Raw genomic sequence first — 27,547 nt, 5'->3', positions numbered from 1 at the left:
AGGGAATGGAGCCCAAACAGGGTTTGGGGACTGCTACATCTAAACATGATAGCGGGCCCCAGGGTTTTCTATAGACTGTATGCAAGGCCCCAGGCAGTGAGGAGGCCTCTGTATAATACGGTTGCTGTTTTAACATGGCAAGTGACATGCAAAGTAGTGAAGTGTGATATGCAGGTTTTGAGTATGAATTGTATGGAGCCATATTTATTCCACAGGCCACTTGCAAATCAGGTGTGTGTTGTTTTCCCATTGGTAGAATGACTTTCCTTCCCATTCCCAAGCTTCCAGTCCCTAAAGATGGCTCATGATTCCTTTCAGCCTTATCTCACCCCCCTCCCCCGCCCCCTGACACAGAGCGGGATGAGCAATCCTGATTCTCAAAGTGTGAATAAAGTTAGTTTATTGGGAACACGAAGCCCAGGAGCTCCGGGCAGACAACTTGTATCCCTGGTGGGCAGGGCTCCTGGGAGGTGGGTGAGCCCAGCACCTTCTCCTCCCTTTCCCAGATTCCAAACTAGAGCCTCCAAGTGGCTGGGGCAGCTCCACAGAACTGTTGTGGAGAAATGTGTTCATGTAGACCCAAAGCCTCAAATATAGAGGAGCTAAAGGGAAGAAGCAGGAGCTGTTGGCTACCTACAGAATATGGGGTGGGGAGTGGGGCTTGATCCCATTGAGTAAATAATGTCAGCTCTTGATCATCCTTCTGCCCAGTAACTATTTCAAGTCTTCTTACCCTTTGTTTCAGGAATATTCCACCATCCACTGCCAATGTGGGCTCAGGCAACAGACTCATGTGTGTAGTTTGAGATCAAACAAATTTATGTAAGTAAAGCTACTACCCAAAGACTGCTTTTTGAGTCTTGGTGCTGGCAGGACATAGGCAGATCCCAAATGATCTGAAATCGTGGCACTTGGCTTTGGAATTCAGAATGGGATTTGGTGATGGTCTCCTTTTGATGTTTACAATAGTGCATATTTCAGGAGGGTGCTAAAAGAGGTTTACTTTTTTTAGGTACATGAGGGCCAGTGGAAAGAAAGGTGGGAGGCTTGGGTGGAGTGCGGAGGAGGAGACTGGCTTTGAGGGGAAACTTTCATGGGGTTTTCTGCAAAGCAGAACTGTGATGTGCCCATTTGGTCTTATCTGAAAGTGAAGTGATTGGGGTTATTGCCATTCCTAGGCCACACCAGGGCTGACTGTCACTAGTTTGGGAGGGACAAAAGAAATGCATCCTCTCTCTCTGCATCCTACCTCACTTCAGGTCTCATTGCAGATTTTGTACCCAGTTACTTGAAAATAAAGATGAACTTGAAGGTCAGCTCAACCCCAAACAGAAATCCCAGGGGTCTCTGGAGTCAATACAGGAAGGGCAGGATTTTGGAACAACTTTTGGCCCTGGGGGTACAACATCTAGGGCCCTGTCCCCTGGGTTTCCGGTGTTGGGGGCCAGTGCTAACATTAGTGCGTGCAAGAGCTGCCCCCAGTCGCCAGTTTCATGTTGGAGCTCCGCCCACTCCCACAGCCCAGGAGCCCCTGGGCCTCGCAGGGGATGTAGAGTTCCCCGGTGCCCACCACGCTGCAGCCCCCGCTGCTCCTGAGGACACCTGTGCTTCCAGGGCAGTACTCCGTCCTCAGCATGGGTGTGCCCACCACACAGGGCTCATACAGGACAGCGCCTTTGGAACTGCTCACCGCTGTGGGAACATGAAGGGATGCTCAGGACCCCACTCCATGTGGCTCTGAGGGAGCTGCCCTGGAACTTCTCAGCCAGGCCACACCTCCCACCTGCTGCCACTCACCTCCAGCTACCAACTTCCATGTCTCCCCACCCTAGCAACATCCAGTGCTTGGAGATCTCCATGGGCTTCTCTCTCTTCCTCAGAGCCTTGGAGAGGTCAGGCCTGATGTCACCCCCTCTCAGCTTCTCCTTGTCTTCTCTCTCCCTTTTGTGTCTACCTCAAACCCTTGCCCTTTAGCAAAGCATCCTCTGGTCTATGTGGCTTCTTGGGGACTCTGAGACCATGCTGGGCATCTACTCCTAGTTGTGATACCCCAAATATGGATAGTCCTGCCAGAGACCTTCTCCATCAACCCAGGGTTTTTTGTGAGGTGGGGGATGCCCCAGAGGTCTGGATGGAGTGGTGCCAACTTGTAGGTTGTGTTATCAACTCCCACGACCTGGCACTTTAGGGCCAAGGTTCATCTACTTACAGATATTCACGGGCCCGATGCCTTCACACAGCCTGGAGAGAGGAGGAGACAAGGTGACTGCATCAGAAAAAAATGAAGTGGGAAGGTGCTTGCCTAGCATGTGTGCTGTCCCCGGGTTGCCATCCCCAGTACCACAAAGAAAAAACAAAGAAATAAGCAGAGCGAGGCACTCCAGGTGGAAGCTCCCCTTCTCTTGCCCTCACCATGCCGAGCAGGAGGGCTCAAGGACTGTGTGCTGTTCTGGATTTTCCACCACCCGTGGGTGGTCACGGCAACACTTCAGGCTAGGTAACACCCTGATCCCCGCCCTCCCTTGCAGAGCTCACCTGTGCTCCTCGCCCTCCAGCAGGCGCCTGTAGGTGGCGATCTCGATGTCCAGGCCCAGCTTGAAGTTCATCACCTCCTGGTACTCCTTCAGCAGCCTGGCCATGTCCTGCTTGGCCTTCTGCAGGGCCTCCTCCAGCCCCGACAGCTTGCACTTGGCATCGCTCAGGGCTGCCTCGCCCTGCTGCTCTGCCTCGGCTATGGCGCCCTCGAGTTTGCAGCGCTGGGGGAGAGGGCACGGAATGGCATCACTGGGGGCCCCTGAATCCCTGAGTGGGTTGCTCAGAAGGATAAGCAGACATGTGGTGGCACCTGCCAGGTTTGAATTTGCTGTGGGCTTTATCCTAGGATTGTGACATCTGGCTCTCCTGGGAATGGGGAATTGTTTTTTTCTGGAAGACACTCAGGAGAGCTGAGATTCCCTCCTAGATAGGCTTAGCACTGGGGGTGGAGTGGGGTTAAGCTCTTATAGAAAGGATCTACTTCTTCACCAGTGGAGGCGGCCAGGTTTATTACTTCCTCCGCGGTGCTCCCTGGGAGGGTTGGACCTGCCCCACAGCCTGCGGGAGAGTCACCTGTGCTGGGCTCTCACAGCAGAGGCCTCCCCCACCTCACCTGAGCTTTGACAGTCTCAATATCTTGCTGCAGCCGCTGGATCAGCTTGTTCATTTCCAGGATCTCGTTCTTGCGGTTGCGGAGGTTGTCACAGTGGTTCCCAGCTGTCTGCCTCAGCTCCTCGTACTGCCGGGACACAGGAGTTACACCTCCAGGCTCTGCACTGTGGCATCTCCTAGCTTCTTCCTCACTGTCCCCAGGCTTTTCTCCAGTGACTTCCTAGCTTGGTGCTCTCTGGTTTCTGATACTTGTCCTGCTTTCAATTCCCTTTTTATTTCTGGCCAATGTTGATGTCCTTCCATGGGCTGCTCCTTATTTCTGTTTCATCCCTCAGTTCTGAGACTTCAGGCTTGTTAACTTCCCCTCCAAGCTCCAAGATCTTCACCTTCCCTATCAGATCCCCTTCTCTCTGCCCCAGAGCCCTAACCGTCTGAGGACTCTCTCCCTTTTAGATGTCCCTCTGGATCTTGGGAGGGGGTTCTGTGCTCAGCCTGGAATGCTAACAGATCAACAACTCAAAACAATCAAAACCAAAATGCAAAGTTATGTCTTACCTCAGCTAAACACTTTTTGAAAACCTTGTCCCTTTGCATTCAATTTCTGAAGAGTAACTGTATACAGATTACATTTGTATATTATTTAAAAAAATTAGCCGGCTTTAGATTTTCTGATAGTGGATGGGAATATCTTTCATAAGAAAATACAAAGCAAGGGGATTATAGCTCAGTGGTAGAGGGCTTGTTTGACATGTGTGAAGTCCTGGGTTTGATCTCAGCACCATAAAAACAAACAGGTCTGGAAAACATGGCAGCTGAGTCATTCCCCACTTAATTCATATTAAGCACAATCAAGTTGGCTCTTCTGTTATTGGGTTACTGTGGGGAAATCTGCAGCTGCCTAATAAATATCCACTCCTTTCCCCTTAAAACAGAACCCTTTGAACCCAGATAGGAGAATATTTCCCAGCTTCTGATCAATGAGGTCTATGGTCATTGCTGGGTAGGGATTCTAGGAGAGCTTTTTAAGTGGGGAATGACTCAGCTGCCATGTTTTCCACCTTCTAGTTTTCTCCTTCTTGCTGAACATGAGTGATGTTTGCATCTATCTTGAGACATGAGGCAATCATGAGCCTGAAAATGTATGTTAAAGATGGTAGAATAGGGTCTGGGGCTGTGGCTCAGCAGTAGTGCACTTGCCTAGCATATATGAGGCACTGGGTTTGATTCTCAGCACCACATATAAATAAATAAAATAAAGATCCATCAACAACTAAAAAAGTATTTTAAAAAAAGATGGTAGAATTGACTGGGCAAGTGGCACATGCCTGTAATCCCAGTGGTTTGGGAGGCTGAGATAGGAGGATTTCAGATTCAAATCTAGCCTCAGCAACTTAGTGAGGTCCTGAGCAAATTAGCAAGACTCTATCTCTGGACCAAATATATACATAGGACTGGGGATGTGGCTCAGTGTTTAAGTGCCCCTGGGTTCAATCCCCAGTCCAAAAAAAGGCGTAGAATGGAATGTTGGAATGAGATGGACATCATCACCCTAAGTACATGTATGAAGACACGAATGGTGTGAATATACTTTGTATACAACCAGAAATATGAAAAATTGTGCTCTATATGTGTAATATGAATTGTAATGCATTCTGCTATCATATATAACAAATTAGAAAAAAAAAGGATCCTGAATGGTATGATCCTGGGCAGTCTATTTTTGTACTGTATCACATAAAAAAAATAAAAACTAAATTTAACTATTTTTTCAAAAATTTCTGATTCTTATAGCTAACTAAATACAATCTTTAACCAATAGAATCATCTTTATGGTTCTGACGGGATGATGGGAAACTGAGCTTGTGTCCCCTGAGCCCACTTGACTGATGGATGGTCCAGGAGCAACCAGAGGAGGGGCCAGCAGGGTGAAGCTGGCCATGGATGGGCCACAGACGGAGTCACCAGGGCTGGCTCCAGGCCAGGGTTTGTTATTTCTGATTACCACAGATCTTTAGAAAATAGGCAGAGCAGTACTTGAGGCCCTGGCTGGGTGGGTTACCTATTACCTTCAGAAAGAGCCCCCAAATATTTGGCACAGCCCTGCAGACGTGTGGCGACCCAGCCCCCAACTGTCTGTCTGGACCCAGCTCCCTCACAGCACACCGGGACCTCACTTTCTTGCCTCTGCGTCTCCTTCCTTCTGCTCCTCAGCCTGCTTCCCCAGTCCTCTGCTTATTGACATCTCTATGTAGTGACAATTCTTCTGCTGTTCAGGGACAACGTGTTGCTTCTGTCTCCAGGCCCTGGAATCTGCTGCTTGACCTTGGCAATCACCACGCACTCTTTGTCTCTCATGGTGATTAGTTATACACCCACCCCCCATCCCCCAGAAATATAACTCCTCGAGAACAGGGCTGGTCTCACTCTTGGTATCCTGGATGTCGCCCTGCTCCATAGGGCCATCTTTCGCTGGCCCCCTATCTAAGCCACCCTCCACACACTCCCTACCCTCTACCTGACCTGTTTCCTCCCTAGCATACACCACTGTCTATCATACATCCTCTGGACTTCCTTGTTTCCTTCATTGTCTGCCCCCTGCCTCTGCCTCTAAGAAGGAAGTGACATGTGGGCCAGGTTGCTGTCTGTTCTGTTCGCTGCTGGATCTCCAGCTCCTAGCACCCGGTGGATCCTCAATGAACAGTTGCCTGAATGCACGAACCAGTGAGCGGACGCATGAGCAGTGCCTTTCACAGACAGGGCAGTGGCACTGAGATGATAGTGTTTGTTAACTCAGATTGCCCTCAGGGGCTCCCCTGCCCTCCCAGCAATCCCCTAATTACTAAGTCTGGGCCCACCTTAATCACTGTTTCTGCTGTACCATTAGTAACCACCCCATGCCACCAGCCTCCCACGTCTCCAAGCCCAGAGTCCTCTTTGCCATCATCGCCAATTAGGTTTATTGAAGGCTGTTTAGAGGAGAGCCTCTGGTGAGTCTGAAGGTAAATAAAGCTGGGCACCCTGGTGACAGGCCTGGCCTATCTGTGGGGGTCCCTCCTACACGCTCTGTAGGGAACTGGCGTGAAGCTTGGCAGAAACAATAGAGCTGGGATTTATGGGATTCCCTGGCTCTGTGGCATGGCCCAGTCCTCTGTGCTCCTTACTCGCTTCCTGGGGCCCAGAGCATGTAGGGGTCCTCCCCTGGCCCTACCTATTTCCTCTCTCTTCTCCCTTCTCCCTTGCTCCCTGTCCTTCCCTACCCCCAGCCCTGGCCTCTGCACCCCAGCTCACCCGGCACTGGTACCAGGCCTCTGCCTCAGCTTTGCTGCGGCTGGCAATGTCGTCATACTGGGCCTTGATCTCTGCCACGATGCCGTCCACGTCCAGATCCCGGCTGTTGTCCATCTTCACAATGACTGAGGTCTCGGAGATCTGAGACTGCAGCAGGAGGATCTCCTGGGGAGGGCCAAGGTGAAGGAGTGAGCTCTGAGAATCAGCAGCAGGAAGGGGACAGCCTGCTCTGGCCTCTTGTGGGAGATTTGCACAGGTCTCTGCTGTAGCTGTTCCAGGACTTTAGCCATCAATATCCTCCTGGTCCCTGTCCTTTAGTGAGCCAGAACTTTCCCTGAGGATCCTGAGAGCCTGGGATCTGGATACTCCAATTTCTGAGAGTCTCACTCCCTGAGCTCCAGCTGTCCCTGGGGGATCTATCTGTTCCAGGCACCTGCTGGGCAGATGCCTTCTTAACCTCCTGGCCCCTGACCAGCCATCTAGAAGGCAGCATGGCTGCAGATACCTCCTCAAACAGGCCTTTCATGAAGTTGATCTCCTGTTCTAGAGCCTCCACATTGGTCTCCAGGTCAGCTTTCACCAGGAAGGCCGTGTCCACATCCTGCAGCAGAACAGTGACAGAATCATGACCTGGAGCTGGGGGTGTGCAGGCACCACACTCTCCACCAGCCAGGTACCAGCTGGTGGCAGGTGGCAGGTGTGGGGCCCACCTTTCCTCAAGGAGTCTGTGTGGAAGTGAAGGATGGAGCCAAGGTGGAAGGACGGGTCCCCGGCCCTGGGACCCCTGTGCCTGGACCTGACACCCTGATAGAGAAGGATCTGAGGGATGTAGGGGTTTAGAGGAGAGACCATGTTGGCCTACCATGTTCTCAGCTCTGATTGTAGAGCTCAGCCTAGAAATCCCCCACTGTCTGTCTAAGGAATCCTAGCAATCAGTTCCTCTTTGGGCGTCTGAGTCAGAGTTTTGATTTGTTTTTGGTTTGGCATAGCCACATCTTCGACTGCTTGGGCAGGTGCAGACATGACCCTACCTGGCTTTGGCCTACTGAGTTGGGAGTGGGGGACAAACCCACCCTCGCCCCTCTGCAAGGGGGATGGGAGAAGACTCTGACCTTCATCTTTTTCAGGGTCAAGGGGGTTGGCAAGGGAGGGTGGGAGGGACTCTTTGGATGGGATGGCTGTAGACAAGTTTGGACACAGTCCAGGGGCTGGGTATCTGAGGCTGGCCAGGCGGCTCGGTGGCCTCTGCCTCCCTGTGTAGCCCTCTCACCTTTTTCAGGGCAACAAACTCGTTCTCGGCGCCGGGGCGCAGGGAGAGCTCCTCTTCATACCTGATGGAGTGGGCGGGAGAGAGCCTTCAGTTGGCATGTGGAGTTTGGAAGGGGTCTTGGCATCAGGTATTTGGGGGCCACGGTCTGTCAGTGACTGACCACCCTAGGGAGCCTGTCTCTGGACACCACTAGATAATTATTACCAGAGCTTCTCACAGCTCCACTTCCCTGGAGCCTGCTTCTGTGGTGAGTCATCCTCTGGGAAGTCCTCTTTGAAGCTATCCTCATTTCTTGCTGCTGAGGAAGCTCCTTCATCTAGTTGATTTCTCTGGGAATCCTCTGCTGACCTGGCTGCTTTTCTTGACCTGAGACTGGCTGCTGTCTCTGAAATACCCGGCTGACCTGGGGCCTCCTCCTTGCTGGGAGGATGCTGAACCTGATTTCTGCTTGCAGTCTGGTGACAGAGGTAGCAATTACCCACTTCACCAGACCCACGGAGGCAGCCCGACTATTTCCTGCAAGCTGCCTGGGAGCTCCGCAGCCCACGCAGGGCTCCTCAGAGGGGATCATCAGGATTCAGCCTGGCCCTGGTGACTCAGCTTGGTGAGCAGCGTGGATCTATTAGAAGCGGCTCTGTGCTTCCTGATGCCCATTTCCCCATTTCCAGGAGAGCCCCTGCACAGGACTAGGGGACCTATCACCTGGGTTTGAATCCTGGTTCTGTCACATGCTAGTCATGGCCAAGATGGGTAAGTGACTTGGCCTTTCAGCTCCTCTCCTGTGGAAGGAGGGTAACTCTGGTCCTGGCACACAGGGCTGTTGAGGGTCAGTTGATGTCTACCACACACTAGGACAGTGCCCAGCCTGAGCCTGGGCTAAGTGTGGTGTCAATGATGAAATACCAGTGGCTTCTCCTCCTCTCCTTTTGGCCATTTTGAAAATCCCAAGTTCTCCTCTTGAACTGCAAATCATGTCTCCCAATGTAACCTTGCTACTGTCTTCTCAAGAAAGGCTTTGCTCCTTCTGCGGGGCCAGCCTCCACTTTCCCACAGCCTGTCACAGTCTGTTAGAAACGTTCCCCTTTCTTGGCACACTTTGGACCTTCCTTGTCTCCTGCTCCTATTTCTACCCGTTTCTGAGGTCTATTCTGGGCTCTCTTTTTGGAAGAAGCCATCAGAAGGGACATTATCCCTCAAGGCCCCAAGCAAATGGTGCCTCCTCCAGGAAGCCTTCCTGGCTCCTCCTGCTCACTCCCTTTCTTGGGATCTGTTCCCTTTTGGCTCTGTTCTGCATTGCAGCTGCTTGGGTATAGGTGCAGGTGGTCATTGTGTACTAAACTGGGCCATCTAGAGGGAAGAAGCCACCTTTTCCCTTTCTATAGCATCTCTGTTTCCCAGCACAGTGCCTGCCACTGAGAGAGCCCATGGTTGGCACCTATAGCATGAATGTCCCCGTCATGGCTCCCCTTCACTGGATCCTATCTCTTAGGAACTGCTGCTCTTGGTATGTGTTTCTCCTCAATGAAAATGTATCTCTCCTGACTCTCTCACCAGCATGTGTTCCCATGAGGCCCTGCACCCGGGGCAGACTCACTCAGGACTCATCAGGAGGCAATTTATCTGGCCTCCGACTCTTGCAAGCACTGAGCTGCTTTCCTGCTGGTTCCCCATGAACATGTGCTCACCAGTCACCTCCTCCAGGCTGTGAATCAGACCCGAGGTGGGTACTTGGGGCAGGAGAGAATACACGAGCCCCAAAGCACTGAGAAAGAAGGAGTTCAAGCTCCTAATAGTGTGTGTGTTGTGCACGTGTGCACAAGTTTTCCAGATCAGTTCCAGCTGTGCTGGGGAGGGATGAGGAAGCCGGAAGTCAAGGGTGAGGGGACGTGTGGGATGGCTGGATGGCTGGGGGGCAATGCTGAGAGGGCTTATCAGGTGGAGGGAACAGCAGGTGCATAATCTTGGAGGGAGGAGCCTGCGGATCTGTTGGGGGACTAGGAAGAAGTTCTGAACCTACAAAGGAACTCATGAGGCAGAGCAGGTAGGTAGCTCAAAGTAGAGATGGGGACTCCTTCATGGTGGATGAAGCATGCTTAGGGAGAAAGAGCGTGAGGGCCTTCCTTATTTAGGCAGGGTGGTGGGAAGGGAGATGAAGACAAATGCACACATTCAGGGCTTCCACCACGCGCTACATACATGATCCTGTAGGATGCTCTGCCTATATTGTCCCACTTAATTACTGTTCCACCTAATGAGCTGTTTTCCCATTTTATGGGTGGGAAAACCGAGGCCCAGGTCGTTTCTATAACTCATCCTAGATCCCCTCATGGGATGAAAGCTGAGCCAACTCACTTTTTCTTGTAGCCCTCCAGCGCTTCCTGGAGGCTGCAGAGTTCCGACTCCAGCCTCGTGTGGTCCCCTGACACGCAGTCCAGCTGCCTCCGCAGGGCGCAGATGTAGCCCTCAAAGAGGGGCTCCAGGTTGCTCTGGCAGCACCTCTGCTGCTGCATGAAGTTCCACTTGGTCTCCAGCAGCTTGTTCTTCTGCTCCAGGAACCGGACCTGCAGCCAAGAATGGGGTGTCACCAAGTAGGGGGGACCCTGGGAACCAGGCCTTGGAGAGGGTAGTGGAGTGGCTTTTGACCTTTCCCAACACACCAGTGACAAGGCACTGGGATTCGCAAAAGTTAAGGTCTCTGCATCGACTGGCACCTGAGGTGTCTTTGTGTCTCCTCGACTTTGGGGACAGTAGAGGATGCCTACCTTCCCTTCAGGAGTTGTATGTTTTAGCTGAAAGAATATCGCCCAAGAGGCCTGGGCAGGTCCGTAGTGCAGCCTTCTCCGCCTGCCTCTCACTACCCTGTAGCCTAGACCAAAACCTTTACCTCTTCAAGCTCCACTTTCCTTCCCAAAGCTCCTACTGGGACTGTGAATGGGAGAGCACCCTGCAAGCCTGCGTCCTAAGGTCCCGCTGTGACGCTTGGGAGGCCAGGCTTCTGGGCACTCGGGGAAGACCATCAGCTCAAGGGTGAGAGTTTTAGGACTCCAGCTCTTCCCACCCATCCTGTCCCATCCTACATGGCTGTGTAAGAAAGAAGTCCAGGTCACAGGAATAGGGACAGTTGCTGGCCCACCTCCCCCATTTTTGTGGACTGGAGCTGAGGTTAGAAGCAGCTGATCAGACCCTGGTCACCCGCTAGTCATGGGCACAGGGAGCATGGTCTCTGGGCCTTGCCCTGGGACTTATTCCCTTATGGTGCTTTGCCTCTCAAGAACATTGTAGAAGGGAAGTTGCCCCAATTCTGGCCAATGGCCACATCAGCAGGAGACTCCCGGCCTCACAGAAGGTTGATGACCAGGGCCCATGTTGTTGGATGAGTTTATAACCAGAACTTGAAAAAATTAAAAAAACTAAGTGTGGCTGAGCAAGTTTATTCCTGAAGCATCCCTGTGGTGTGGAGTGCTTCCTTTCATCCTCCCCCTCTCTTCCTCCTTCCCCCACGAGGCACCGGCATCCCTGAGGCTGAGCAGCAAGTGCCTTGCTCAGGGATCTGGGCCACAGGAGTGGAGTCAACTAGGGGCCAGGACTCCTGGCTTCTGTCCCACAAGCCTAGCCACCAGAAACACCAACTCAGCCTGTGGCATGGTCCGGACCCCAAGAGCCTCCCTGGACTGGGGATAGGCCCAGGGGCAGCTGAGGGATGACACCTGGTTCAGCAGCATTTAGAGGCAGTGTGTCCCCCTCCCTGCAGCCTTTCTGAGCTGGCTCTGGGCTTGACAAACATAAGACTTGGGTGATGGCCACCTTGTGCTCCCAGCTCTGACTGCTCTTCTATTCCCTCACCCCAAGCCTAAACCTAGGGCAAAAAAATGGGGGTCATAGTACCCATCCTCAACTTCAGAGTCTTCAAGAGCCTCAACACAGCTCAGGCACACAGAAGGCAGTTGGATTGTTAAAGCCTCATCAGGAAGGGCATTTCTTTGGTTATAACCTGCTCTGAAAGTTCCTCTTACAGTCTGACCTCAGGCAACCTTAGTGATTTTTTTCTGAGATAACATCCAGAGAGACATAACTAAAAAAATGGACTGGAAGCAGAAACATTCAGTGCTGATCCAAACACTTACAAAAATGAAGGCTGGAGAGGCCGATGGGCAAAGGACAGCTTGTGTATTGCTGGCCTTTTCCTTGTCCTTTGACTGGCCACCAGGTACACTCTGTAATGGGTCTCGTCCCCACTCCTGCACCTTGGGCCCACGGCTTACCTTGTTGATGAAGGATGCAAAGCGGTTGTTGAGACACTTGATCTGCTCCTTCTCATCCCTCTTCACCCTCTGCACGGTTGGGTCGATCTCCAGCTCCAGCGGGACCAGAAGGCTCTCATTGATGGTGACAGGGGTGATGCAGGCAGAAGACCCACAGGTGGCCCCTGCTCGATACCCAAAGCCAGGCAGGCTGCACCTGGAGGCCACCCGGGGCCTCCCGAAGCCCACATTGCACAGGCTCCGGGAGCCGAGGCAGCCTAGGGCGCGGAGGCCCCCACCAGCCCCAGACCGGCACGGGCCCTTGCTCACCTCATAGTGGGTGACCATTCGGGGCATGATGGCCGAGCATGAGCTGAAATTCTGAGTACCATACCTGGAGCCTGCCTGGAAAGAGCGGCACGACATGTCAGGAGAGAGAGGCAGAGAGACGGAGCCCTGGAGTGGAGAAGAGGGGGCAGGCGTGGCCAAGTCGCGGTTTGACTTCCCCCTTTTATCTCGTAGAGGGGTGGAGGGCTGAGCTGGGTCAAACCCCAAATCACCATTAAATCTGGTTTACAAGCTTGGGATATCGGCAGCCACTGGGGAGCAAGGCGGATAATTAGGGTAGCAGAAAGCCCAGAGAAGGAGCCAGAAGCCCATGCTGGTGGGGCCCATAAAAATCCAAGACTTCCTTGTTTATGGGGGCGATGAAAGGGACCATACAGACAGAGATGCCCGCCATAACCCGTGGAGCAGCCTCGAGGAGGGGTAGAGTGGGACTTTACATCATTTCACAGGAGGGAAGGGGAGGGACATGAAATACACATACCCAACTTCCCTGGGATGCAAGGGCAGATCAGACACATGGAGGGTGCTCTATTTGCCCAGGGCCGTCTCTGTCTTCCTATAGATCCTCCAACCCAAGTGCCCTCCGTGGGCTCTAGGTGATCCCAGGAGTTCCTAGGGAGGTAGACTTTTGGGCTGGAGGGAGCCTGGTTGGATCTTCCCCTTCTCAGGACAGGCAAGGCTCTGGTTCTGGTTCAGCAATCCAGGCCCCACCAGGGGTCTTGAGGGCGGAGGGCTCCAGGCATATACACTTCTCTCCAGGGGACCCATTTGCGCGTGCGCACACACACACACACACACACACACACACACAAATGCTGTATAGGAGACTCAAGAGGAGTCTGAGGATGGGAGAGGAAGGGATGCTTTCCCCCACACATGTGGGTCCCCCAGGACATGATGTTCATGGAGCTGGTCGGGGGATTCAGCATTGGTCTGGGCTTCTGTTTTGTGCTCTGGAGCCTCCCAGAGGTACATTCCAGCTTGAGGACCTCTCTTCAGACAGGGCCTGCTCTAAAGATTGTGCCAGGTGGATGTGGGTCAGGCTGTCTTCCCAGAACTAGGGCACAGACACAGTCTCTTGGAGAGGCCTCAGGCCCCTGCCCATTTTCTTTCCTCTTCTCTCATCCATCTCCACAGTGCAAACTCTGCTTGGTCTTGCCCTTCCATGCTGAGACTTTTTTCCAGGTCAAAATCAAGCCAGTGGTAATAATAGTGACATTGACTGAGGTTTACCATGTGTCGGGTCCCTCTGAACTCTTCCTATCCATTATCTCATTATCCCCCACAGCAACACTTTGCTGTAGCAACCATCTTACAGACAAGGAAAGTGAGGAGCAGAGTGAAGGGCTGTGTCCCCATCACTCAGCTTGTCAGTGATAAGGTTGGGATTGAGTCCTGTTCCTCCTAACCCCACCTTGCTCTGCTGCTCTGAAGGCCTGGGTTGGGGACGGGGAATCTGCACCCACATGCTTCACATTCTTTGCCTGTAGATTAGGAGCCTAGAACTTAAACATTTCAGCACCTTGAAAATTCTCAGTCTGACTGTGCCATTTCACACTGTTCCCTCTTCAGTAGTCTTGACTTGGGGCCTTGAAGTGAGGGGTGTCATGGGAGGCCTGGGGAATGGTGGGAGGTGGAGGGTGGTGTGAGGTGGAGACTCTCACTCTACCCTGGTGGGCCCAGGAGATGATGTTCATGGAGCTGGTGCTGCTGAGAGACTGGCCAAATGGTAGACTCACACTTTAGCGGGCAGGGACAGGGCTCACTAGGACCACATGGGTGCAGTGGAGCTCCCCCAGCCTATACCCTCTAGGTATAAGACAGGACATGACTCAGTCAAGACCTAGAGTGCTCAGTGACATTTTATTGAAGCAATCTCAGCAACTTGGCAAGCGAGAAAGGAGCAGGGAGTCAGAAGTTTTAACTTGTTTTCTGGAGCTGTGAATTGGGTCTGCATGGCGGCCGAGTGGCAGGCAACCCCCTTCCCTTTTGATCGGTTTTGGTTTTGAATTCATGGTGGGTGTTTGGGGGTTTACAACTCTTCAAAGGAAACAAGGAAATCACCCATGAAGGCCAACTCCAAAAAGAACTCAGTGCAGCCCCTCACCCTGTTCACCTGCCTCTTCCCTCTGTTCCCTTGGTGGGACTGGACTATCATGTCCCTTCAGAGGGAGGGGACACTCCAAAGCCAGGACTGCCTCTCCTCCAAGCTCACCACCTCAGTTCTTCCCCGTGGGGCAGAGAGTTTGAGGTGCTGCCTTAGAGAGCTTTGTTCTCACTGGGGCTGGGGACAGGAGAATCCTCATAGCTCGGAGACACTTCAGAGGCTGGGATGTGGGAAAAGAAAGGTTGGAAGAGCAAAAACAGAAAATATGTGGCAAAATGGGAAGAGTGGGAAGGACGAAAGGAGAGAAATAGAGAAGAGAGGCGAGGAGAGGAGAGGAAGGGTGGGCAACGGGGGAGAACACACAACGAGGGGCCCTGAGGATGACTAGGAAAAGCAGTGAGGGTGAATAAGGTCAAAAGGAAAGAGAAGCTTCCAGAAGAAATAGGTGGTTAGCACAAGGGAAAGGGGGAGAGGGCCGAGGCTGGAGCCTTGTTTTGCAGGAGGCCTCTCACAGGGCAGTTCTCTATACAGGCTAATTGGATTCCTTTTTCTGGTGTATCTTGTGCGGGCATTTTGGGCTGAGTGGCTGCCTCCTACCCCCTCATCACTGGGATCTTTCTGTTCGGAGTCAGCCATCTAATATCAGTTTCAATGAGGCAGATATGGAAGGAATGTGGCTATAAGGTCATGCAATGCAGCTGCAGGCCACAGAGAACTCGGGCTCTTGATAAATATTTCCCCAATCTAGTATGAATAATCACAGTTGGTACTGTTTTGAGGGCTATTGATTCCTTGTTCAAATATTTTACTGGGGGGAGTTGCTGGTGGACTTGGCTGAGGGCCTGGACAGAGACAAAATAAAAGGAGGAGAGAAGGCAATATGTGTGACAGGTTTTGCAAAGATATTTCCTGGTCTGAGGGCCCAGTAGGAAAAGTGTCATCTTTAGGGAGAAACAACCTATGTAGAAAATTAGACCTAGACGGCCCTGGACTTCTTTAGGGTCCCTGGGTCAATTTTAAGTTTCCCATGAAGGACTGAGCAAGAGGAATCATCTTGGGATTGAAGTGGATCTGGGTCAGACAGGAGGAAGAGATCCTATGACATCTCCCAATTCTGGGAATTTCTTAAGGGCAAAATCCTAGCCCAGGTGTTGGCCCAGAGCAGTTGAGTCAGTGTGGGCTGGAATGGACCCGGGAGGGCTCTGAGACCAGGATGGATGAGCTATCTCTTTGGGGCCTGTGACAAGTGATGGACAAGGTGACCTTTAAATTCATAGCCACTTGCCACTCCCCTGCCTGCTGCGGTGGATGTGAGCATGGGATGCGGGCAAAGCATCAGGCCTGAGGCTGGAAGCTTGGACCTTGGGGGTGGCTGCCCAGGACAGGTGGGCGCCTTAGCTCCTGTAACTCTTCTTGGTGGAGGACGACGTTTTGGAGATGATGCGCATGCTGGAACTGCTGCTGCTGCCACCACGGCTGCTGGTGGAGCTGAATCCGCTGCCCCCGCCGCTGCCACCGTAGCTGAGGCTGCTGCTGTAGCCGCCCCCACCCATGCACAGGCCGCTGCCCCCGCTGTAGCCTGAGCCTCCAGAGGAAGAGACCACAGCTGTGGAGGGAAGACAGGCACGTTAGCAGGTTCCTCTCTTTTCCCAAGATGCCCCTCTGGGGTGGGGTCTCATGCCCAGGCCTGTCCTCCCACAGCGTCTTGCTCCAGGCAACACTCTCCCCCCAGGGAGCCTTGGGAACAGTGGTCAGGCTGAGGCAGGGTGGGCATGGGCCCATGATACCACAGTTTTTAAAGCCCTTTCACAGCTATGACCACACTGATCTCAGTGAGGCCTGAGAGGGCATCATTACAGTGACCCCCTTTTAAAAAGAAAAGATGAGATGCAAAGAGATCAAATGCCTTGGCCAAGGTCATGCCTGCCAGAATGAAGACTTCAGGCTCCTGTGCTGTGTTGGTTCCTCTTCTCTACCAAGAGGCTGTCATGTGGGGTGCAACATGAGGCCTCGGGTTTAGGGAGAGGACCGCAGACTGCCATGCTGCAGAACAGACCACCTGATGAACCCTTCTGGAATTGGAGTCCCCTTGACTACATCACTGAGAGGCAACACGTTTGTGCCTATGCTATGTGTTCAAGGATGAGGAGCTCCCTCTTGACGGGGGCAGCCTCTTGACTTTATCCAACATGAGAAGGCTTTGCTCCAACCCTCACTTTCAGAGTTGGCTTCTCCCCATGAAGATCCTATGGCACCCCCATTCTGGAAATTCCTTAAGGGAAAAATCCTAGCCCAGGTCTTGGCCCAGAGCAGTTGAGTCAGTGTGGGCTGGAATGGACCCTGGAGGGCTCTGAGACTCGGATGGATGGGCTATCTCTGCGGATTCTGTCTGGAGGAGAGGGATGGCCAAGGTGACTGACTCCAGTTGGTGGCAGGCTCTCTTCCAGGCTCCCAGGTGTTCTGATTCAGGGACGCCCAAGGGGCTTTGATTTCCATGACCAGGACTCAGGGCTCCTGTGGCATCACACAGGATGCCCATCTTTTCCTGGGTGGGGGATGTGGCTCTGTGACATGATTCCTCCTGGTCTCCCTCCTGGGAGTCCAGGCCAAGCCAGGCCAGTGACTGTTCTACTTGTTCAGTTAAAGTGCTTAAATCTAAATAAAAGTCTTTTCCTTGAACCTGCTTCACAGCTTCTTATTATGTTAGTTTCTGAATCTCAGAGAAATCAGGCGATTGAACTGGGGACCCATCGCTGCTTGAGCAGTCCTGTCCCATAATGGGATCCTCAGGGGCCAGGCTGGTGTCACACTCCTGAGGACATGTGACCCCACTGCAGCCAGCTTAGGGGGCGAGGGGTCACCTGGGGAGATTATCCCAGAGTGAGGAGAAAGTCTCTGAGCTCTACTCAAATTCCTTCCTTAGGGATATGCAATGTCCCAGTGCTGAGTTCTCTTGAACCCACTGGGAGGAGAGGGGTCTCCACAGAGCCCCAAAGAGGGTCTTAATGCCCCAGGGTGTTCATTTTCTAGCCACAAAATCCTAATTAGTGATGCTGTTAGCACCCATTTTGCACCCCCAATTTCTTTCATCCCAAGACAGTTACTCACAGATGTTCACAGATCCAACGCCTTCTCCAGTGAGTCTGTGGCAGGTGGAGAGAGAAAGGGACATTTCATTGCTGAGAAGTTAGAGAGTCCTGGGTTCCACTTATCTCTTAAGCTTTTGGAAAAAGCTTAAAGAAAATAGTGAGGGGACATTTGGGGGGGGAGGGACTCATGCCAAAGGTGGACCAGGATTATAGGGCATCTCTGGGAAGACATGAGGCCTCTGAGGCTGGTCGTGAGTGTGGCTAAGTTTGCTATAGGCCGTGCATGGAGATGGCCTGCTTAGGGGTTCCACAGGGTCATGATCACTCCTCTTTCTGATACTTTTGGCCCTGACTGCTGCCCTGGGTCCAGCAGGAATGGTGACAGTGGCTGCAGCTACAGGATGTCTCTAAAGGAGCAGTGGCATGGAGTTTCTGTGTGGGGGGCTGACACTGTGGAGCTCATGCAGCTTCTGTAGCATAATGACATGCTCTGGTGGCATCTGCTTTGGCCATGGTGGGAGCAGAAGTTGACCCACCTGCACTCCTCGCCCTCCAGCAGCTTGCGGTAGGTGGCAATCTCAATGTCTAAAGCCAGCTTGACGTTCATCAGCTCTTGGTATTCTCGGAGCTGCCGCGCCATGTCCTGCTTGGCCTTCTGCAGAGCATCCTCCAGCTCTGCCAGCTTGTTCTTGGCATCCTTGAGGGCCAGCTCCCCGCGCTGCTCCGCATCAGCAATGGCAGCCTGGAGTGTGGCACACTGCCAGCGGGAGATGGGAGATCGTGACACCATTCACAGAGAATGTATTAAGAAGTGGACTTTATGATAAAAAACATGGAAGGATTCCCTGAAATGGATTTAAGGTAAAGCAGGCTGGAGCTGGAGAGTTCTCTGTCCTCCTCGGATAATTAGAACCGCATCAGGATGGAGAAAATGGTTTTTTGAGGCCCTTTTCAATGCCACACTTCCCTGGCAGAGGGTAAGTAATGCAAGCCAAGGTGTGGCCATTTGAGCCTCCACAGGAAAGGACAGGTCCTAGTGGATACATTTTTATATATCTGGAGACCACAGGTCCAGGAAGCTTTTCTCTGCATGAGTTGAGTTAGGCCCAGGTCCAGCTCTTCCCAAAGGCAAGGGCATGGATGGGATGACCTTTGGGAGCTAAGACTGACCTGTTTCTTCAGGTTATCAATCTCCGAGCGCAGTCTCTGCATGGCCCGGTTTAGCTCGGAGATCTCCATCTTGGTGGTGCGGAGGTCATCCCCATGCCGGCCGGCGGACCGCTGCAGCTCCTCATACTAGAAGAAAAGAGAAACAGGCCTTGAGTAATGGAGGAGTGGTGGCTCCCAGGCTCCACAGGCTTCCTTTGTCCTGATTGGAGACTCCTGGCTTTGCCTGCATCCTGCTCCATCATAGCCCCTCACTCTTCGTGTCCACAGGCTTCACCCCACAGCTGACCCATGGCCAGGCTCTTCCTTCTCCCTCCACTCCAAGCACCGTATCCTCCCCCACACAGCATCACACTGGGTGCCCAGCCCTTTCTGTTTCCATAGCTCTTCCATAGTTGTTTGTCCGGACACCACATCTCATCCTTCAAGATCCCCCAGCAGAGTGTCTACTCCACCCTGAAGAATCTCAATCTGTGACCTCTCAGTGTTGCCACCCCAGCCAGTTCCACCTCTCTTCTCTGGATGCTCTAGCTTCTACCAGGAGGTGTTAGACCTTCATCATGGCCATGTCCCCTCCTCATCCTCCTGTTGGCATTATGTCTGAAACTGACCAGTTCTACCTGTTCTCTGATACAGGGCAATGAAAGTGTGTGTCCATCTGTCCTAGCAGAGGGACTGATCATTTTCTGCCTACATCTGGCTATTCCCCAGCTCCTGATGGTGCTAGATTAGAGGGTGAGTCTCGAGCTGAACTCAGATGCCTTTGACCCAGGCTGGAACATCTGAGAAGACAAGGCTCTCATCTTATTTGTGTTTGAAACCTTGGCTCTCGGTGCTTGTTTAATGGATTTTCTCTTGATAGCTCACCTTGGTCTGGTACCAGGACTCCGCTTCTGCCCGACTGCGATTGGCAATGTCCTCATACTGCGCCTTGACCTCGGCGATGATGCTGTCCAAGTCCAGGCTGCGGTTGTTGTCCATGGACAAGACCACGGAGGTCTCAGAGATCTGAGCCTGAAGCTGGGCCAGCTCCTGTGATTGGGCCCAAAGGAGAGAGCTGAGGCGGGGCATTCATGTGCCTGTTTGTGTTGGAAGACAGACCCTGGCAGAGAGGGTCTTGTATTTTTGGGTCATGCTCCCTGATTATCTCTAGAAGGCTTCAAAACTCGAGAGGGACATTAGGAAGTTTACAGCTGCTCTTTACCATCGGCTCATCTGGCCTGGGGAGCAGCAGCACAGGTAACCCTAGCCCAAATTCTCCAGAAACCACTCCCATTGCGGGATGGCGGGGGGTGGGGGGAGCACACCTTGTTATGACTGTTAATGTTCTGAGAAAGCACAGCCCTTCGTACCACATAAAGAAATCAACTTGGGAAAGAAAACTGAGTCAGAAGGAGCCAGACAACTCGGCTATGTCCTCATTCTGTTTCCCAATTTTGCTCCTCAGGACTGGGAAATGGAAATGAGCTTGGATTAGCAGAAAGCACATGGAGCTGAGAAATCCAAGTCTGGCTCTGCAGAGCAAGTTTGGAGAGCATCTCTGGGTTTCAGAGAGGCTCATTGCAATACTGCCTTGCAAGACTTCCATGAGGGCTCAGTAGTAACGCATAAAAGATATTTTTTGAACAGTAAGCCCACAATTAATTTGATTTGATCTATTTTCAGAATTGACCAAGGCAGTGGATTTTCTCACTTCAGATGGACAGTATCAGCCCCACCCACCTGGGAGCAGGATAGGAATGCCACATTCAGCTCCCCAGACATCCTCAGTCCAAGCTGGTATGTTAATAAGACTCCAGAAGATTCTGATGCTTTGGAATCTGAGAATTGCTGGTCCAAAGCATAAAACAAAGCAAAAATACCCCTCTATCCTCTTTAGTACCAGCTGCTTCATACATTTTCTGTTTCAGCAAAGGGCTATTTTGTTCTTAAGCTGTAGTTTGGTTTTTCCATACAGTTTCTCCTGCTCCCTGACCTCACTGTGGGCGGGATGGGGGTGAGGTTCAGCCCATGGGCCTGCTGGGCAAGGGGCCCCCTCAGATTTAGGAGCCAGCACCACGCTGGTTGCCATAATGAAGAGAATAAGCAAAGGATAGCTTTTTGTCTCATGCGAGCTGTGAGATGGTCACTGGAGGCACCTGGTCTTAGAGCTGAATGTTCTGGTCTTGAAACAACATGGCAGGCTGCTGGTGGGCGCCAAACATAGGTGACCCTATAGATGTCAACTACCCTACCTGGAGACTTACCTGGGGTACACAATCCACCTCCTCTACCCACCTTGACACTGCTGTCCCACCTCCTCACTCTGCTCTAGCTATGCTGTTCTTCCAGATCCCTGTGGCTGAGACACAATCCACCTCCCCTTGTCTTTCTGGCTCATATCTTCTCTTCCTTCAGACTTATTAAATGTCACTTGCTCCTTGCCTTCCATGGCTGCCTCTTGCCAATTTTCTTCTTTGCCCCCATTATGTCTGAAATGGTAGTTATTTGATTATCTCACCATTGCCTGACTCCCTAACTATAAGACCTAAGAATCTAGGGGTTCCATTGGGTTTTCTCAGTACCATCCTAGTGGTAAGTGTCTGAGAAGAGTATCCTTGAATAGAGGTGCTCAACAAAATCATGTCTTCAGGAGAAGCAGGCAATTGTGTTGCACCAGAAGCACCTGCAGGCTTGCTAATTGCTGCTTGAGTTGCGTAATTGCATCATTTTGCAGTAATAGCTCTAGGTAGAGCAGCAGATAGGGTTGGGCTGGGCTGAGCTGGGCTGGGCTGGGAGAGCCAGGTTGCTAGATGCTTCTGTGAAATGCTCAGCCATTTCAATCGCAGGAAGTCCATTCTTTTGTTTGCCCAATGGAACATGGTTGGTTCAAGTGGTTGAGGCTAAATTTTCCATCTCTCCCTACCTTCTAGCTGCTCTAAGGAAACTTGTTTTCTCCCTTGTATGGAAACTTGCATCTGCCTCATGAATTACACCCACAGATGGAGAGAGGGACTGTAGCAGAAGGTCAGGGAAGAAATCAGCAGCCCCTGTCCCAGCCACCAGCCCTTCCAGAGGTTGGGGGGAACACTGGGCCCTCTTACCGCCTCATAGAACGCCCTCAGGAAGTTGATCTCATCCATCAGGGCATCCACCTTGGCCTCCAGCTCCACCTTGTTCATGTAGGCAGCGTCCACATCCTGGGCACAGAACATGCTATCACCTTGGGCCCACTCTTGGGCTCAGCTAGCTGCCTCTGGCCATGAGCTAGAGGGGTAGCTTCAGCTCCTGAGGGGGAACCTGTCTCTTCCCAGCTGTGGAGTGGAGGTTGGAGGAGGGGGAAGATCCATACCATAGGAGGAACAGAGTCCTCAGGGATTCTTCCTGATTGTTAGCAGGTACCATGTGAAAGGTCTTCTATGGCACTCACATGGTGAAGAGACCCCATCCTGGGACCTTGGGCTCCCACTGCCTCTGGGTTCTCCAAGCCTCCCCCCAAAGCCCACCTGGCTTCCCACCTTTATAGCTGCAGCTCTGTTCCCCCTCCAACTCAGCCCCTGGAAGTTTCTCTTCTCCCTTTGATAGTCCCATCAAGCAGAAAGTTCCAGACCTCTGTGATCTGACCCCTGTACTGCCCCTGTCTCCCAGCCTGGCTCTCTGTCCCCTCACCTTCTTGAGCACCACAAACTCATTCTCCGCTGCTGTTCGCCTGTTGATTTCCTCTTCATACCTGTGGGAAGAGTAGAGAAGGAGTGGGAGTGGAGGAGGGCTCTGGAGATAGGTCATTGGAAAATATCCTACTCTAGCATAGCTCTTCAGGACACATATACCCCTAAGTCGCCAAACACTGCCCCAGTCACAATAAAGCCCAAATGCAAAATGAGAATAGAATAAAACCACCCCTCATTCCACAGCTCATCTCCTTAGAATACTTGGGGTCCCCGGATGAAGCAGACATGCTTCCTTATTTTATCTTATTTTCTAATGGGATCACCCCAACACAAACAGAGGTAGTGAGAGGAAGAATGGAGAGAGCAGTAAAGAGGCTCCTGGGATCTGACCTGGCTCCTGTATCCCACTATACTGTCCTGTCCCCTCTGGGATCCCCAACATGGGATCTGTTGAAGAGCATGTTCCTGGTTAATAGCTAGGCAGTGTTCCTGTGGGATCCAGGTGGCCTGTGCAGCAGAGGGACTATGCCTGGACATCCCTCAGGTGTCCTCAGCCACCTGAACCACACCTAAGGAGCAAAGTCCATTCCGCTTGTTGTCTTATTCTTGGGTTTTCCCCTAGGCAGCAACACACCCCCTCCTGCTCAATGGGGCTATGGAGATACTTTCCTGCTCACCCTTCTCGGAGAAGGGAGCCTCACTTCTACCCCAGGTGACCCACTCCCCACCTGAGCCTCCGAAGCATCAGTTGCATTATGCAGCTGGGGTTCAGCCCTTGGCTGTCCCGCCTGCCACTGAGTCACCCTGGGCAACTTCACTGGCTAGATCCTAACCTCTCTGAGTTCTTTCCCGTCTATGGAATGGCAAGTCTTTAATCCTTGACAACTACCAAGTCTGAACACATACAGGTGTGTTACTAGAATTTCACTGCCGCGTAGGACCTGAGCACCACACACAATCCTGCCACTGAGACTTCAGTGCTGTGCCTTCTTCCACTTGCTCTGGGAAAACCAATTTGGTGCTCCTTATTGTTGCCTTAAATTGCCTTTTTATGAAATCTGAACATTTTTTCTTCACCTGACTCCATGCCACTGTCCTTGTCTTGGATGTCTCCCAGCTCATAGTCCCTCTGCTGCACAGGACACCTGGATCCCACAGGAACACTGCCTGGCTATTAACCAGGAACATGCTCTTCAACAGATCCCACGTTCCTCCCCCTATGCTTTCAGCTTTAGTCTCCTCTTCCTCCAGAAAGCCTTCTCAGATTAAAACCCTGTTACCCCATGTTTGTACGTGCATTATAAATTACCCATCTGCACCTGCTTCTCTAACCTTGGTCTGTATTACCACACACAGATGCCTAGTCATAAGGACAATCAAAATAGATAACATTTAAGGACTTACTATGTCAAGCACTGGGTACCCTACCAAGCACTTTCCATGCAAGTTTTGATTTAATATTCTCAACTCCCTTATAAGTGGAGCACTATTGTCACCCCTATAACAGATGAACTGGGGTTTGGAGAAGTTAGACAGTTTTCTTGAGATCATTCAGCTAGAGAGTGTCATTGACTAGGTTCTATAGCACTGTCTGATAGAACTTTTGCAATGATAGAATGCTATGTATCTTTGTTCATTACAGGAACCATTAACATGTGTGATTGAGCACTGAAAATGCAGCTAGTGTGACTGAGGAATGGGATTTAAAATTTTATTTAATAAATTTAAATGTGACAAGGGAAGTTTCAGAAAGACTCTTATCCAGACAATAAGAAGATTAACAGCATTGATTAAAAAAAACAAAATAAGAGCAGGAGAGGGGAGAAACCAAGACTTTGAATTTTTGAAGTTCAAGTTTCTAACCCTATAATAGCTGTTTTGTGTTTTTGTTTAGTCTGGCACATGGACTTGATCTTTTGACAAATTCAGTCAATATGTGTCCACCACTGATCAGTTTTCTTGAGGTATAATTGATCAATAAAATTGCATAAACTTAAAAAAATAGTTACATGTGGATAGTGGCTACCATGTTGGTTAGGTTTTAGCAGGATTCTGTTTTAGAGTCCTGAACTCTCACTTCTACAAACAGTAACCAAAACTCATTATCAAGTTACTAATTTTGGTTGGGCTAAGATAATTGGAAATCAATTAGAACAAGAAAAATAAAAAGCAAAAATAAGAAACTCATGTTTATGGGCATGAGCATACCATGACCCTTAATGGTGTGTGTGTGTGTGTGTGTGTGTGTGTGTGTGTATGTGTGTATGTGTGTGTGTGCGCGCGAGCGTGCACACGTGTGTGCTTGAGCATGCATGTGTGCAGATAGTCCTGAGGGAAGTCTGCAAATAGGCTTTCTTCTCTGTTCCTCCAGCTTCTTGGCCAGGGCCATAATGCATAAAGACTGTCAAGGAGCCCTGGGATGTGGTTGAATAAATATGCCAGTGAGATTCTCTGGGTTTAACTCTTACCTCATGAGTTGCCACCTCAGAGCCTGACTTTCTTCATCTGCAGAGTTGTGTTTACCTAGCCCTTCGTACCCATGTCACTCACTGTCATCTGTAATTCTAGCTCCTCCCTAAGACCTCGACATTCTTGACCACTGGGTCCCAGTTCTCATTCTACTTTTGTGTCTATTTCTATTCCACCCCGTGCCCCAGCTGTGCATCTCATTTCCCACTGGACTGGGCATCTCTGAAGAGCAGAGCCTATTTCTCTGCTGTCCCTGGTCTCTGCCAGAGCCCTAGGGCAGGACTCTGGCCCAGGAGCCGGATGAGCCTCTACTCACTTGTTCTTGAAGTCCTCCACCACGTCCTGCATGTTCTTCAGCTCCATCTCCAGCCTCCCCCGCTCTCCTCCCAGGCAGTCCAGCTGCCGCCTCAGGTTGTTGATGTAGGCTTCAAACATGGGTTCAATATTGGCTCTGGTGGTTTTATGGTCTTGCAGGAGGCTCCATTTCGTTTCCAGGACTTTGTTCTGCTGCTCCAGGAACCGCACCTGCCCAAGCCAGAGGTAAGAGACCATGAGGACTTCTGTGCAGTAGCTTCCCAGAATGCTCTGGGATATAGGACCCCCAACAGTTCAGGGAGTCTCTGCAGGACTCAGAATCCAGGTGGCATTCTCCTTTTCTTCCCCATTGCCTGCAACGATCCTGAAGTTTAGAGATTTTGTTGCAGAGGGCTTAGGGGACAGGTGGTAGTTTGATTTGAAGGGGGACAAAGTAGGGAAGTAGGTGCAGGAAGCCATCTGAACACACCAAACCATACTGATGTGTGCTAGCGTAAGAAAAGAACCCTCGGTCACCATGTCACTGGTGAGATTTTTATTTCTATTACATGAGTAGAGGGTTTATGGCAGAAAATTCCATCTGTCCATTTTCTGGAAAAGGATTTCTCAGGATCTAGAATGTAGGCTACTAAGCCTGCACATTCCAGAAATTCTGAGTAGGGGGTCACTCATGAGTTGTGTTCGGGGGACCTGGGCACAATTCCAGTTGAGTCCCTCACTAGCCATGTGGCCTTAGACAAGCCCCTTTCTCTCTTTGCTTTCTTGAGTTCTTTGAGGTTTTGTGTCGTTAATTTGAGTTTCTTGAATTAGCCTGGGAGGCATTACCCTTCCCCTTCACCAAAGCCTTTCCACTGAAAGGAACCAAAATGAATAAAGGAACAGTTTCTCCAAACCTTTGGAGATGGCAGTGTCCTTATAGAGAGTTATTAACAAATGCATCCTTCCTAGCTTCTCCTGTTGTTGGGGGAAGGAGAACATCCTATCTCTAAGCCCCTCCCTAGTCCCAGGCTCTCATCTCCCTCATCCTCTCCAGATGAACCTGGGAAAAGCAGGGCCCAGGATCTTCTCTTCATAGCTGGCTCCTGAAAATCTTCCCTCTGTTAGTACAACCCAGGCTAGGTGCAGTGACATGGTGACAAAGCTAAAGGACCAGTGCCTTGGCAGTGCTCTTGGTGCGGTCTGTGTGCTCAGTGGTCTTGTCCATACCAGGAGGCACTCATAGTTTGTCAGACCTACAAAGGGACCTTAGAATCCATCTGTCCAACCCAACTCACGCCTGAGAAATTGGCGACTCTTGCAGCAGTAGAACCAAATTGGAACCTGGCAGGTTGCCTCTTAGCTCAGCATTCTTTCTTCCAGATTCCAGATATGGAGTCTGAGAGATCAAGATCCTTGAACTGGTTCTTCCCAGGCAAAACCAACCCATTCAGGTGCAATGGTGATGCAGGGGCTCTTTCCCAGAGTTGGGAAGTCCCTAGAATCCCAGAGTGGGATTCAGGCTGAAGTCACAAGTTTCCTTTTTACCAAAGGACGTATGCTAAATGCTCTGAGTGCCCCCTCACTGCCCACTTAGCTTCCCAGGCATCAGTGTCACCAGGTAGATGCCTACTGCCATGGGAACACATGAGTGCTGACTCAGCTGGGTAAGAAAAAGGGACCCAGTTCACTTCCATGAACTTGTAAACTTGAGCTCCTTCCCTCAAAATGCATTCCCCTTGTGCTCATTTTAAGCCAAATATACCAGAAGAGCAATGTCCTCATAGTGGGTCAGAGTGCTCTTGGGTCTGAAGAGGGAAATTTTTTTGGTCTCAGCTCAGCAAAGTGGGAGACCACTCTCCCTCTCCCCACCAGCAGGCTGCTTAGTCCCTAGGACTGCAGGTCCTGGGAAGTCATAATAGACTTCAGAAAAACACCAGAAGGCTAAGATCCCCCGGCTTCGGTGCTTTCCAGGTGGGGACCCATGTGTTTCTCACCTTGTCGATGAAGGAGGCGAACTTGTTGTTGAGGGTCTTGATCTGCTCACGCTCCTCCTTGCGCACCCGCTGGAGAGAGGGATCGATCTCCAGGTTCAGGGGTGTCAGGAGACTCTGGTTGACTGTGACCTCCTGGATGCCCCCAGCTCCAGCCATCATCCCACCTCCCATTCCGTACCCACCGAAGCCTCCCCCCATTCTGTACCCTAGGCCACCGACACCCAGCCCACAGCTAGCACCCCCAAAGCTGCTGCGGCTGGAGCGGTAGCCCCCGCTGATGGAGATTCTCTTGCTTCCTCCCAAGCTGTGGAGGCTCCTCGTCCCGAAGCCACCCCCAAAGCCGCCCCCAAAGCTCTTTCCACTCTGGGACATGGAGACAGAGCTGAAGCTGGGCCGGCAGCTCGCCGGGAGGAGGCTGGCTGAGGAGGCACTGAAGTTCCGCGTGCCCCCCGATTTGATGGTGATGGAAGATCGTTGGGTCAT

The 27,547-nt window shown here is 51.5% G+C and overlaps 2 protein-coding genes across 2 annotated transcripts; both read right to left on the bottom strand.

Annotated features, from left to right (window-relative positions):
* Positions 1–1,456: 1,456 nt before the first annotated feature.
* On the bottom strand, positions 1,457–12,372 carry Krt82 (keratin 82). Its single transcript, XM_026398689.2, has 9 exons — positions 11,968–12,372; positions 10,058–10,266; positions 7,706–7,766; positions 6,941–7,036; positions 6,436–6,600; positions 3,149–3,274; positions 2,536–2,756; positions 2,210–2,241; positions 1,457–1,692 (listed from the first exon to the last, which is right to left on the bottom strand). Exons 1-9 carry the CDS (start codon positions 12,370–12,372, stop codon positions 1,457–1,459), a joined length of 1,551 nt encoding a protein of 516 aa, XP_026254474.1.
* A 3,423-nt stretch (positions 12,373–15,795) lies between these two features.
* Positions 15,796–27,547, bottom strand: LOC113189755 (keratin, type II cytoskeletal 5-like). Its single transcript, XM_026398701.2, has 9 exons — positions 27,065–27,547; positions 25,093–25,301; positions 22,306–22,366; positions 21,741–21,836; positions 19,525–19,689; positions 18,661–18,786; positions 18,027–18,247; positions 17,510–17,544; positions 15,796–16,007 (listed from the first exon to the last, which is right to left on the bottom strand). The coding sequence occupies exons 1-9, from the start codon at positions 27,545–27,547 to the stop codon at positions 15,796–15,798; spliced, it is 1,608 nt and encodes a 535-aa protein (XP_026254486.1).

The sequence above is a fragment of the Urocitellus parryii genome, chromosome 5, assembly GCF_045843805.1.
Source record: "Urocitellus parryii isolate mUroPar1 chromosome 5, mUroPar1.hap1, whole genome shotgun sequence".
Classification (NCBI taxonomy): domain Eukaryota; kingdom Metazoa; phylum Chordata; class Mammalia; order Rodentia; family Sciuridae; genus Urocitellus; species Urocitellus parryii.
This window is presented reverse-complemented; position numbering and strand designations above follow the sequence as displayed.

Excerpts from the sequence above, each read along its gene's own strand:
- Krt82 (XM_026398689.2), bottom strand. The coding sequence starts at position 12,372 with ATGTCGTGCCGCTCTTTCCAGGCAGGCTCCAGGTATGGTACTCAGAAT. Across the intron at positions 7,037-7,705 it reads AGTTTGTTGCCCTGAAAAAG|GATGTGGACACGGCCTTCCT; the intron begins GTGAGAGGGCTA and ends GTTCTGCTGCAG. Across the intron at positions 2,242-2,535 it reads CTGGAGGGCGAGGAGCACAG|GCTGTGTGAAGGCATCGGGC; the intron begins GTGAGCTCTGCA and ends TCCTCTCTCCAG.
- LOC113189755 (XM_026398701.2), bottom strand. The coding sequence starts at position 27,547 with ATGACCCAACGATCTTCCATCACCATCAAATCGGGGGGCACGCGGAAC. Across the intron at positions 25,302-27,064 it reads TCGCCTCCTTCATCGACAAG|GTGCGGTTCCTGGAGCAGCA; the intron begins GTGAGAAACACA and ends TGGCTTGGGCAG. Across the intron at positions 21,837-22,305 it reads AGTTTGTGGTGCTCAAGAAG|GATGTGGACGCTGCCTACAT; the intron begins GTGAGGGGACAG and ends TTCTGTGCCCAG.